General features: G+C 35.2%; 1 protein-coding gene across 5 annotated transcripts in view; it reads left to right on the forward strand.

The window, feature by feature from the left end:
• The window catches only part of Fur2 (furin-like protease 2), a 336,605-nt gene that overhangs the window by 322,604 nt on the left and 1,501 nt on the right, over window positions 1-12,500 (forward strand). For 2 of the 5 annotated variants that reach the window (XM_035868539.2, XM_035868543.2), the window contains 12 exons: window positions 1,652-1,946; window positions 3,034-3,206; window positions 4,097-4,762; window positions 4,913-5,129; window positions 5,804-6,278; window positions 6,903-7,090; window positions 7,209-7,457; window positions 7,548-8,016; window positions 8,207-8,406; window positions 8,523-8,804; window positions 9,869-10,071; window positions 10,465-12,500. The exon at window positions 10,465-12,500 is cut by the window's right edge and continues 1,501 nt beyond it. In XM_035868539.2, coding sequence (XP_035724432.1) covers window positions 1,652-1,946; window positions 3,034-3,206; window positions 4,097-4,762; window positions 4,913-5,129; window positions 5,804-6,278; window positions 6,903-7,090; window positions 7,209-7,457; window positions 7,548-8,016; window positions 8,207-8,406; window positions 8,523-8,804; window positions 9,869-10,071; window positions 10,465-10,572 — 3,525 coding nt within the window. In that variant the 3' untranslated portion in view covers window positions 10,573-12,500. Of the gene's footprint in view, window positions 1-1,651; window positions 1,947-3,033; window positions 3,207-4,096; window positions 4,763-4,912; window positions 5,130-5,803; window positions 6,279-6,902; window positions 7,091-7,208; window positions 7,458-7,547; window positions 8,017-8,206; window positions 8,407-8,522; window positions 8,805-9,868; window positions 10,080-10,464 lie in introns of all 5 variants that reach the window. The other 3 variants (XM_035868542.2, XM_035868541.2, XM_035868540.2) reach the window with 3 other exon arrangements.

A 12,500-nucleotide genomic window follows, 5' to 3' on the forward strand; every position in this document is an offset into this window, starting at 1 on the left:
TATTGATTTTCTATGTGTCACGTTCGTTTTCTCTCTCTCTCTCTCTCTCTCTCTCTCTCTCTCTCTCTGTCTCTCTTTTTACTCCTTCTATTTTTTTCTTTTATCATTATTATCTATTTATTTATGTAAATATCGATTTATTAGACATTAATTATTCCATTATGATGTTAAATTTGACAATTGATGACATTCGCATGGAAAAAAAACAAAATAAATTATGGATTTAAAAAGTTTACGTAAATATTGGAATATTTACTGAAGTATTAGAATTTTTATTAAACGTGACAGAAATAGAGATATTGAATATTAATTTTAGTTTGATCATTAAGCATTATTATATATATTCTTAGATATGCAAATATCATTGCATAGACAGTAATACTTTTCTTTGTACGATAAAAATTATAATGACACAGAAATATATGAAAAATGAGAAATTCAATCATATATACACTTGTATTTATGTACATGATTAAAATCGAATAATCATTAATAAAGAAAGATAAAAAAACGTAATGAAATAGAACAAAATTTTTAAAAAATTAATCAAGTGTACAAAAGTAAGGAATACGTGGAAACGTAACTCAAACGTAAATTTTTTATGTTCAAAGAAATCAAATATCCTTTCGTTACTACGTAGATTATTATTACTTGTTAATATATATATATATATATATATATATATCTTTACGTAGGAGTAATAGGATTAAATGTTTTCTTCCACGTGGCTTTACAATTTTTTTTCTTTTCTTTTTTTTTTCCTCTTTGTCCTTGTTTCCTTTTAAAGTCGTCGAAACGGATACGTAGCTATCCTATGTAAATATTTACCACGGAATTATCTTAAAACGAAAGGTACACTCTCTCTTCCTCTCTCTCTTTCTCCCTCTCTCTCTCTCTCTCTCTTTCTCTTACTTTACATTTCTCAATCTTTCTCTTCGTTTTCATTTATAGGTCGACTAAAAATATTCAGCTACTACCAACTCAATTATCTCAATTAACAAATGAATCTTTTCTTGGTAGAATCGAAAGGCAACTACGTTGAATTGAATAAATACTAATACTACTTGTCTCGTTGACGTTTACATAGCGTGCAATAAGTTTTGAAATAAATTTTGAATATAAAGAGTTAATACAATTTATATATATATATATATATAATTTGTAAGTTATGTACAATATGCACAAAAGTACTTACGTTCATTGTTCAATTTAGTCACATAGGTTCATTCAATTTTATCGCGTGCTCGTTATCTAAGGATACGAAAAAAAAAAAAATAAAATAAAATAAATGAAATTACTTAGTCCTTTGATCGCAATCACGTTCTCTCCCTCTCTCTCTCTCTCTCTCTCTTTTTCACTCTCGAGAAAAAAAAAGAAAAAAAAGAAAAGCCTCGCACGAATTAATAATCGTGAATGCAATTCAAATTACGTTCGTTAGATTCGACACAGTAAAAAAGATAAAAAGAAAGAGAACGAGATATATTTATCCCTTTATCCATTATTTGTTCAAATGTCGACGAGTATATACAATTTGTTGTTTCATATACGTTTGAAAATATAATATTTTTCCATTAATAATCATCTTTATTAATCTTTTTTCTTATTAATCAAATGACATATCTAATGAATGAATGAAATAATTTTCTTTTAGAACGGTGGTGCCAAAGATGGATACGACATGAATTTAGGACCAGCCTGGCAAAAGGGTTACACGGGTAAAGGCGTAGTCGTATCCATATTAGACGATGGTATTCAAACTAATCATCCAGATCTTGCGTTGAACTATGATCATGAGGCGAGTTATGACATCAATGATAACGACTCGGATCCAATGCCACGAGATAATGGTGATAATAAGCATGGCACTCGTTGTGCTGGCGAAGTAGCAGCAGTGGCTTTTAACCAATACTGCGGCGTTGGAGTTGCTTACAATTCCAGCATCGGAGGTAATACATTTTTTTTTCTTTTTATTTTTAATCATTTCGAAATAAAGGAACAAAAATGTTTATAATATGACAGGTTTATCATTTCTTTAAATCTAAATGATTATTAAAATTTCTCTTATCTTGCTTATAGTTATCTAGATTTTCCTTTTTCTTTCTTTTATAATTAATTACTTTTTTAAATTGATAAAGTAAATATCTTTAGTTCCTGAAGATAGACATCACTTTATACTTGGTTGATAGTATCGCTCGTATTTACCATCTGTCGGTAAGAAACATTTTTTTTTAAATCCCTTCTGTCAGGCAATATTTGTACACGAAAGTATAAAGTGTTGCCCATTAACAGGCACGATATATCCAATTTCTATATATAAAAATTCTAACGTCGTAAATGTCGTAAGTTCAATATCGACGACAATAGTGAAATTCTTCTTAGAAAACACGCAAACTTCCTTTAATAATAATATTCGTCGTGTCCTAAATAAATGAGCGAACTACGTTTAATTTCGCTTATTGACAGAATTATTTGAGATCACGTCGCGTTTATTATTATTCGAGATGCGTCTCGTGTTTTTGGGGATGCAATTAATTCAAGAATCATAGGATCAACCCCTATCGTTGAAGAGAATTGACGAACTTCTACAAAATCTTAGCACGTAAGATTATACATGCATACATACATACATACATACAAACATACATACGTACAATAAATATAAAGGGTGTCTCAAAAGTTGATATGGATGAAGACGAGAGTCATTTCTAAAAGAAGAAGAAGAAAAAAAATATATAAATAAATAAATAAATAAAGGAAAAAAAGGGACAGAAAATAATGTCCTCCTTGTAAAGAAACAATTAAATAAAAAGAATGATTTCTAAGTTTATGTCTCGTATTGGTTACTATCTGGTTGAAAGATCGATAATCTTTTTTGGGACACCTTGTATATATGATATATATTTATAGGTAGAGAGTAAGAGATAGATAGAAAGAGAGAGAGAGAGAGAGAGAGAGAGAGAGAGAGAGAGAAAGGGTGAAAGGGAGAGAGGGAATGTAGAAACTCACGCACGTACATACCTAACGTGTTTTCAGGCGTACGAATGCTCGATGGCCCGGTAAACGATGCCGTCGAAGCCAGAGCGCTAGGATTGAATCCTGATCACATAGACATATATAGCGCATCTTGGGGCCCTGAAGACGATGGAAAGACGGTCGATGGTCCTGGTCCGCTCGCTAGAAGGGCTTTTATTTATGGAGTAACAAGCGTAAGCGAATTTCATTCGTTTTAACTTTTATCTTTCTCTTTCTCTCTTTCTTTCTTTCTTTCTTTCTTTCTTTCTTTCTAATTTTTTTTTCTTCTTTATTTCTTTTTCTTTCTTTCTCTGTCTCTCTTTTTCTCTTTCCCCTTTTTTTCTACGAGTTATATTAGAGCGTTAAACTTTTTACCCCTCGATGATTCTCCAGGCGAAAAAGAAACTACTGTGTATTATCGATTCGAAATCCGATGAGAGCAAAACCCCTCTATGTTATGTAAAGTAGAATAACTTTTGGGCTGACTTCATGAATTTCTGAAATTACTTGTGTGACATTTACTACTTTTCTTTTTCTTTTTTTCTTTTTTCCTTCTTTTTTTTTTTTTTTTCTTTGGCTTACCTCGTACGAATACTGAAAAATTCGTGTTATAAATTAGAACAGTTACAGTGAAATATCGATATTTCTTTAAAAAATAAGTATTATTAATACTCACTTTGCTTGTATCTTCAGAGATACATTAGAAATATATTATACATTTAAATCTCTAATAAATAAAGTAATGTAAATTTATGATGGTGTTGTACGAAAAAGAAAGGTTCAAAGGTCAAATTGTGTAGTATAAAAGTTCCTGTCATTGTAAAAAATATGATAATAAAGTATACGAGAAGAAGAGACTCGTTTGGAGAAACATCGAAGCGTAATATATACATACATATGCGGTACATATATACATATATATATATATATATATATATATATATATGTATATATGTCCCAGAGACATATGAGAGAACTCTTGATATTTGCTCCTTCAAATATTCTCATGCCTCTCTATGTTATGCTTTATCTATCATGTTATTCGAATAAAACGTTTGACGATGGACACGTACACGATGAACAGGGTCGCAAAGGAAAAGGCTCAATATTCGTTTGGGCTTCCGGTAATGGTGGTAGACACACGGACTCATGTAATTGCGATGGATACACGAATAGCATCTTCACGTTATCAATATCGAGCGCAACTCAAGGAGGTTACAAACCGTGGTACTTGGAAGAATGTAGCTCGACCTTGGCTTCAACTTATTCCTCGGGAACACCTGGCAATGATAAGAGCGTTGCAACGGTAGACATGGACGCTAAGTTACGACCAGATCACATATGCACCGTAGAACATACAGGGACATCTGCATCGGCCCCATTGGCGGCTGGTATCGCTGCATTGGCTCTAGAAGCAAATCCAAGTTTAACCTGGAGAGACATGCAATATCTCGTAGTGTTAACGTCGAGATCTGGACCCCTCGAAAAGGAACCCGGTTGGATACTGAACGGGGTCAAGAGAAAGGTCTCTCACAAGTTTGGATACGGGCTTATGGACGCAGGCGCTATGGTCAGTCTAGCCGAACAATGGACCAATGTGCCATCACAGCACATCTGCAAATCCGACGAAATAAACGAGGAACGGCCCATCGATCCGACTTACGGATATACCTTGAGCGTATATTTGGACGTTACAGGATGCGCTGGATCCTTGAACGAAGTTCGCTTTCTCGAGCACGTTCAGTGTAAGGTAACGTCCTCGATTTTTTGATTTTTAACACGAAGAGAAAAAAATTTCTCCAAGTATTTATTGATCTTCTTCTTCTTTTTTTCTTTTTCTTTTTCTTTTTCTTTTTCTTTTTCTTTATGTACATCCCTTTTAAACTGATATATCCATCAGGTATCTCTGAGATTCTTTCCACGAGGTAATCTAAGGTTACTTTTAACCTCACCAATGGGTACCACGTCAACTTTACTCTTCGAAAGACCACGAGACGTTCTTAGCTCCAGTTTCGACGATTGGCCTTTCCTAAGTGTACATTTTTGGGGTGAGAAAGCCGATGGACGTTGGACATTGCAGATCATTAACGCCGGAAGTCGGCACGTCAATTCCCCAGGCAAGTATTCATCGTTGCTATTTCAAAGTCCTAGATTCACGTTCTATTATCCAGATCTCGAGTCGCTCGTTAGATAATTTTATTATTGAGACGTTCCATGAATTCATAATCATTCGACGCTTTCCCCAATGATCGAAATATATCGTAGACGATTTAATCAATAACCGATTGCAATTAATAAGCGCAAACGTACAACAATATCACGTTTATTCTGTCTCGTACATTTTCAATCTCATATTTTACATCGATGACTAGCAATTGAGATTTATCGACATTTGAAAAAAAGAAAAATCCGAATGTTCCCATTCTCATCGTGATAAGTGTATAAAGTAGTATGTCGATTCGATAAATTTCTCATACTTTCGATTATCTGACGATGAACAAACAAAACGTAGTGTAATTTCTGCGAAGTAAAAAGAAAAAAGAAAAAAAAAAAAAAAGACCAAACAAAAAAGAAAAAAGAATATAATTATTCATTATTTCTTCTCGCGAATAATTTTGTTCGATTAATCGACCAAACGAATTTATTTATTGATATTGAAATCAATGAAATAAATCGAAAAATATTCTTGAGAACGACGTAATAATTTTAATATTAAAATCTAATGTATTCTCACGGAAATATTTATTTATTTTCTTTCTTTCTTTCTTTCTTTCTTTCTCTCCATGAGCAGGTATACTGAAGAAGTGGCAACTGATATTCTATGGAACAGCAACGAACCCTATCAGGATACGGACACGTCAATTTAACCCGGTACAAGCGCATTCTCCGTTCTCGTCCGTGCATTACCCGTTCTCGATAGACGATGATCCGCTAGCTCAGGACCATCGGGACGACACCGACTTCTTTGCTCCGTCTACCTTTCAGAGTTACCAGGGACCTTACGCTGGTGCAGCTTCGAACGTCCATGCATCGGTGGCCACTCTTGATGGTTCCTCGGCTCCAATCTTGACGAATCGGTTACCAGGCGATACAGCAGCAGCTTCGGGATTCGATTCACCTTCGGTTCCATCCTCTCAGATAGCAGATGGTTCCTTGGATACAACCAGGCAGATACTTCATGACTGTGATCCACAATGCGATTCTCAAGGTTGTTACGGAAAGGGTCCAACGCAATGTGTCGCCTGCAAGAATTATCGGCTGGACAAGTGAGTTATTGGATTACTTTCGGTGATATCACTTTCTTCTTTTTTATCTTTCTTTTATGATATTTATCAACTTTATCTTCTTTCTTTTTATATCTATGCTAATTGTTCTTTCCTTTTTCATCTTTCTTTTTGATTAACTCACTTTCACGATGAAAAAGAAAATGACTCAAAGTTATTAGAACTAAATTGATGAAGAAACTTTCCAATCTTATTTTTTTGTCTATTTTCTAATTCGAGCATGTTGAAATTGTTTTCCTCATTGTGATACTAATCAAAACGTTTTGTTCTCGCTGAATAATGCTAAGTGATGGAACTCTCTTCCTCTTTCTCTCTCTCCCTCTCTCTCTTTCTCTCTCTCTTTCCCTCAAGGATGGGGTGACAAAGGATCGAGCGTAAATTAATCGTTTTTGTCTGTGTTCGTGTGTAATAAAAACCAAGAAATAATAGGAGTAAGACGACACATAACAACTCGTTCTTTCGCTTTTCTATAATAATTTTCACCAAGTGGCATTACTACGATCTATTTTTATTATCTCTTGAATAAGAGAGAATCATGCTTGGGATCACAAAAACTCTGGTTTTTATTACACGTATCCGCGAAAACGAAGAGTACTGTATTTGCAGTACGTGCGTCAGTCGCTGTCCACCACGAAGTTTCCCGAATCAAGGTGGTGTTTGTTGGCCTTGTCACGAGTCCTGTGAAATTTGCGCTGGTGCTGGTCAAGACTCTTGTCTATCGTGTGCACCCGCTCATCTACGAGTTACCGATCTAGCCGTTTGCCTTCAACAATGTCCGGAGGGTTATTACGAGAGTGAGTAAAGAAACGAGATAAAACGTAAATTGTGTTAATCGACCAGATTTGAGGAAAAGTAATAATAATAATAATAATAACAACAACAACAACAACAATGTACAATGATCTTTCATAGATACGGAGAACAGCACGTGCGTGCCCTGCGAGGCCAATTGCGCCAGCTGCCAGGACAGACCGGACAAGTGCACCAGCTGCGAGCATCATTTGGTGATGCACGAGAACAAATGTTACGCGGCCTGTCCTCTTTACACGTACGAAACGCAGGACTATAATTGTGCACCCTGTCATCCCAGCTGCGAGTCGTGTAATGGCACGTCTGAAAATCAATGTATAGCTTGTCGACCTAATTTATTCTCACTTGGCGGTAAGCATTGTTCTCGGAGAAATATTGTGAATAAAATCAATCTGTTTGAGATTGATTCATGATTTTATCCTTGATATCCTCCATTCATAGGTAACTGTCGAGCCTCTTGTCCAGCTGGTTATAGTGCCGATAAAAAACGACGCGAATGTGTATCCTGTCCACCGGGATGTCTGACATGCGTAACTTCTAGCTGTATAAATTGCATAGAAGGTTGGAGTTTAAACAAGAAAGGTGTATGCGCGCCAGAAAGTCGAAATCGTTGCGACACTGCTGAATATTACAATGATGGACATTGCAAACCTTGTCACTCGACCTGCGAAAGTTGTGCAGGACCCACTGAGGACTTTTGTATATCTTGTCAAAGTCCTCTCTTACTTCAAGGTCGTCGATGTGTTTCACAGTGCGATGACGGTTATTACTCAGTCGCCCAACCCTCCAGGCCGATTTGCGTGCCTTGTTTGCATACTTGTAAGAGTTGTGTCTCGCGACTTAACTGCACCGCCTGTCAAGACGGTTTACAACTTCAGAGTGGCGAATGTAGATCATCCTGCGCGCAAGGGTAAATCTTTACCTACGTCTTCAATATATTCAAAATTTATTCGAGGAGCAAAACATTTTTGATCGTTATATAAATTGACCTTAATAACTCTAACACGTTGCCTATGGCAACGATCCAATTACGTAAAGATACAAAAGAAATAATATCTTCGAATCTAATAATTATATTCATAATCTTTTTCTAATTGCAGCTATTACAGTGACAGAGGCCAATGCGCCAAATGTTATCTATCGTGTAAAACTTGTTCGGGTCCTAGGAGAGATCAATGCGTGACTTGTCCAACAGGTTGGCAATTAGCTGCTGGCGAATGTCATCCTGAATGTCCAGAAGGTTTCTTTAAGTCCAATTTTGGTTGTCAAAAGTGTCATCATTATTGTCGTACGTGTAAAGGTAGGTGAAGGATAGAATGTTCCGAATCACGATGCGTAACGCATTTAATTTCTTTTCTTTCCTTTTCTTTTTTTTTTCTTTTCTTCTTCTTTTTTTTTCTTTCTTTTTTTTTTTAGGCGAGGGTCCACTCGAGTGTACGTCTTGTCCGGCACATTCCATGCTGGAAGGTGGTCTATGCATGGATTGTCTTGGTGCACAGTATTACGATCCGTTGACGCAACTATGCAAGAATTGTCATGCGGATTGTCGCAGATGTACAGGACCTGGGAAATTCAGTTGTGCCGCTTGCTCACCTCCTTTGCATCTTGACAAATTAAACAATCAATGTGTGCCCTGTTGTACGGGGTTAGAAAAGGGTCCACATACCGATGAGTGTTGTCTCTGTGACCCAGAAACCGGTAAGTTATTATATCTTAACACGTTGTGCATTAATTTAAAAAAAAAAAAATTTAACAAATAAAGTGATATATCGTCAATCTTTACGTGGTAAAACGTGTCGAATTACACGGGGAGAAGAAGAAGAAAAAAAAAGAAAAAAATAAATTATTACATACAATGTAAAAATAGTACTCTACGTATCGATAAGTAATTACTCTTTGGCGATAAATAAGCCGTATCGCGTGCGTCCTTACAAGTTCGACCGTAAAAAAAAAAAAGGAAAAAGGAGAACAAAAAAAAGGAAGGAAAAAAGAAAAAAGAAAGAAGAAAAAGAAAAGAAACAAAATCCTCCGACTTTCATCCAATACCATCCAATCCCGTGTGGGGGAAAGTATACACTTTTTCGATGGAACTTAGCAATCTTTCCTTTCCTTTCCTTTCCTTTCCTTTCCTTTTCTTTCCTTTTCTTTCTTCTTTCCACTCCTCTCTCTCTCTCTCTCTTTCTCTCGCTCTCTCTCCCTCCCCCCTCCATCTTTTCTTCCCCGTTTTTCACTCTATCAAAAAAGGCGTCGGTAAAAGTTTTAAGGTAGGAAGGAACGTTTCCAATAAGAGTTGTATCGTCGAACTTTCGGCACGAACTTTATATGGTTCGTCGAACGACGTTCTATCTTTCACCATCCTTCTCACACCCCTTTCGTTTTTCTTTCTCCCCACACCAACCCTCCCCTTTCCCTTCCCCCCGGACATTTTACAAAGAAAATACATTACGTAAGAACATCTAACGGAGACACGCAACGCCATATTAGAAGAAAGGAAGAAAAAAGTTGTGCCTCCTGGGAGAAACCTGAAATGAAATTCAAAATGATTTTAGATGTAATCGTGTTATATCGGACGAGAGAAAAAAAAGGGGGCGGGGGCGTGGGCGTAGGGATGGTTAAAACATATATAGAAGATGGACTAGAGTTGTATTAAAATATGGATAAGAGGGAGGAAAGACTTTTTTCTTCTTAATTTTTTTTTTCAATTTTCATCAATTTTTTGTTATTGTCAATGAGAAACTTACGACTGTTTTCTCGTTGTTAAGGTGGCTGCAGGAACAGTTCACCGGCTGGCAAAAGAAGGGTACCATCGAGAGACTCCTCGATATCCGAAGGTTACGAAATAATTGATAAAAGTTCTGATAATAATGATTCAGCTTCGTTGGCCGTAACAGCAGCTACGACTATGGCCGTGGCGATTTGTTTAGCGTCAGTTGCGCTCTTCGCAATGATATTCGTTGCTCTTCAAGTACGTATGTATGTTTTTTTTTTTATTCTATTATGGGTTTTCTTTTAATTGAAAATATCAAAGCTCTCAACATTTTATATTTCATTGATCATATTCTATACCTATAAGTTTCTAAATGTGATTTGATATATATATATATATATATATATATATATATATATATTTATATATAAATATATAAAGTGTAATATTATTCGTTATTGATATTAATATTAATATTTCGATAATTTATTATCAATATTAATCGGCCGATATTAACTTATTCATGTATACTGACACAATTTAAATTCATGTCTATATTTTAATATTAATATAATAATAACGTTGACATTATTATGTCAATTGTAAATCCAATTAACATATGTATTTTAATAAATATTTAATTACCCTTAGGCAATATCAGCGAGAAGACAAACAAATATGGGTTACACGCAATTAACCGTTAGAATGGAATCAGTGGATGATATCGACGCTGATGATACGACGGAACTGATGACATAGAACATTAAAAATAAAACTTAATCACAAGCAAACATAAAGAAGAAAGGTGATACCATCTATATTCTTTCGTCGAAGAATCTATGATGATCGATATACGTTTCTCGATCTATAAAACGTCACGTATGTCATATATCCGCATACACGCATACATACTCAAGCGCACACACACACACACAGACACACACAGACACACACATGCACACACAAACATACGAACGAACAAACGAACGAACGTATAGAATCAAGAATGTAAGTTTGTTTGAATTTCTTTCGAAGCGTTGAGATTGAAAGCGAAGGATCATACGTTGCTGAATCAATTCTGACACAAATAGGAAAGAATAAAAATGAGAAGGATAAAAAAAGGAGGAGAAGAAGAAGAAGAAGACGAGAAAGATGAAGAAGAAAAAGAATCAGTAACAACTGAAAAAGTTTATATATAGAACGAAACTCGATACTGTGTTAGTACATGTGTGCGACGACTCCACTTTGCGTGTGATATCACGATGACGTTTAGTTTTATTCTTCGACGTCCGATCGTTCGGATGATGAAGAGATGATAACATAATAATACATGGGATGAGGGAGGGGGGGTATTTCATTCAACGAGAAAGAATAAGAGAAAGGCCAAAAAGAAAAAAAAAAGAAAAAAAATGGAAAAAGGAAGAAAAAAAAACATTAAAAAAAAAAAAAGAAGAAGAAGATACACATATAGAAAAAGGATACACAAACAAACAAAAAAATAAATAAACGAGAAGAAGATACAAAGGGAAACGGAAAAATAATACATCGATCTATGTCGGGCGTTGTTTTTTCTTATTGTTAAATATGCGCACGTCTCTCCGTGTGTGTGTGTGTGTGTGTCTATCTGTGTGTATAGAGATAGAGATAGAGATAGGGAGAGAGAAAGAGAAAGAGAGAGAAAGAGAGAGTGTGTGAGAGAGTGAGAATGAGAATGAAGAGCGTAATGTGTGTATGTGTATGTGTGTGTGCGAGAGAGAGAGAGAGTGAGAGAGGGAAAAGAAAAAAGGGTGAAGGACATTATAAAGTGCCTGAGTAGAGACGTCCTTGAGATCATCCAGCCTTTTTTTGCCTTCCCCTTCTCAAACAAAATAATAACTGCCCTCTCTGTCCAAAGGAGATACCATCTAAACTCAGTCGCAGTACCTCTTTGCAGGCCTGATGGTCTGGCACCTGTGGACGACGCCATTTTTCTTTTTTTCGTTTCTTTTCTCTTTCCCTTTCCTTTTTTATCCATTTTCTCGACTAAATGTCGTATTCTTTGTTATTATCTCTTTATTCATCGGAATTATTACATGGCTTACGAACAAATTTTTTTAAAAGAAAATTATTTCAATGTTACGAACAAATATTATTTGTTTTATTATCTTATTATCTCTCTCTCGTTGGAGGAAAAGAAATATGATAGAAAATAGATTCGAAGGATAACTTTTTACGATAAAAATTCGTAATAGATTTTGACACTGATTACACACACAAACACACACGTATAATTCTTTAAACATCATTAGCCCTCGAGCGATTATTTAAAATTTGTTATACACATATACATACATACATACGTATATATTACATATATATATATATATATATATATATATATATATATATATACATATATATATGATGTGGATAATGATGAGTCCCTCATCCAGAGATATATATGTACGTAAAAAAAAAGAGAGAGAGAGAGAAAGTATATATGTAATAAAAATGAGAACTAGAAGAGAAAGAGGGGAAAACAGAGAAAATAATTCTTCGACCAAATCTCTCTCTCTCTCTCTTTCTCTCTCTCTATCTTCTCGTATTGCTGTTGAAATGAGAATGACCAAGTTCTAATAATTTTGCACGTATGTATACATGTACGTACGTATATAAATATACACATATACATATAGACACGTGCAAAC

This window comes from Vespa mandarinia, chromosome 22, assembly GCF_050613455.1.
Source record: "Vespa mandarinia isolate Hongniang chromosome 22, ASM5061345v1, whole genome shotgun sequence".
Classification (NCBI taxonomy): domain Eukaryota; kingdom Metazoa; phylum Arthropoda; class Insecta; order Hymenoptera; family Vespidae; genus Vespa; species Vespa mandarinia.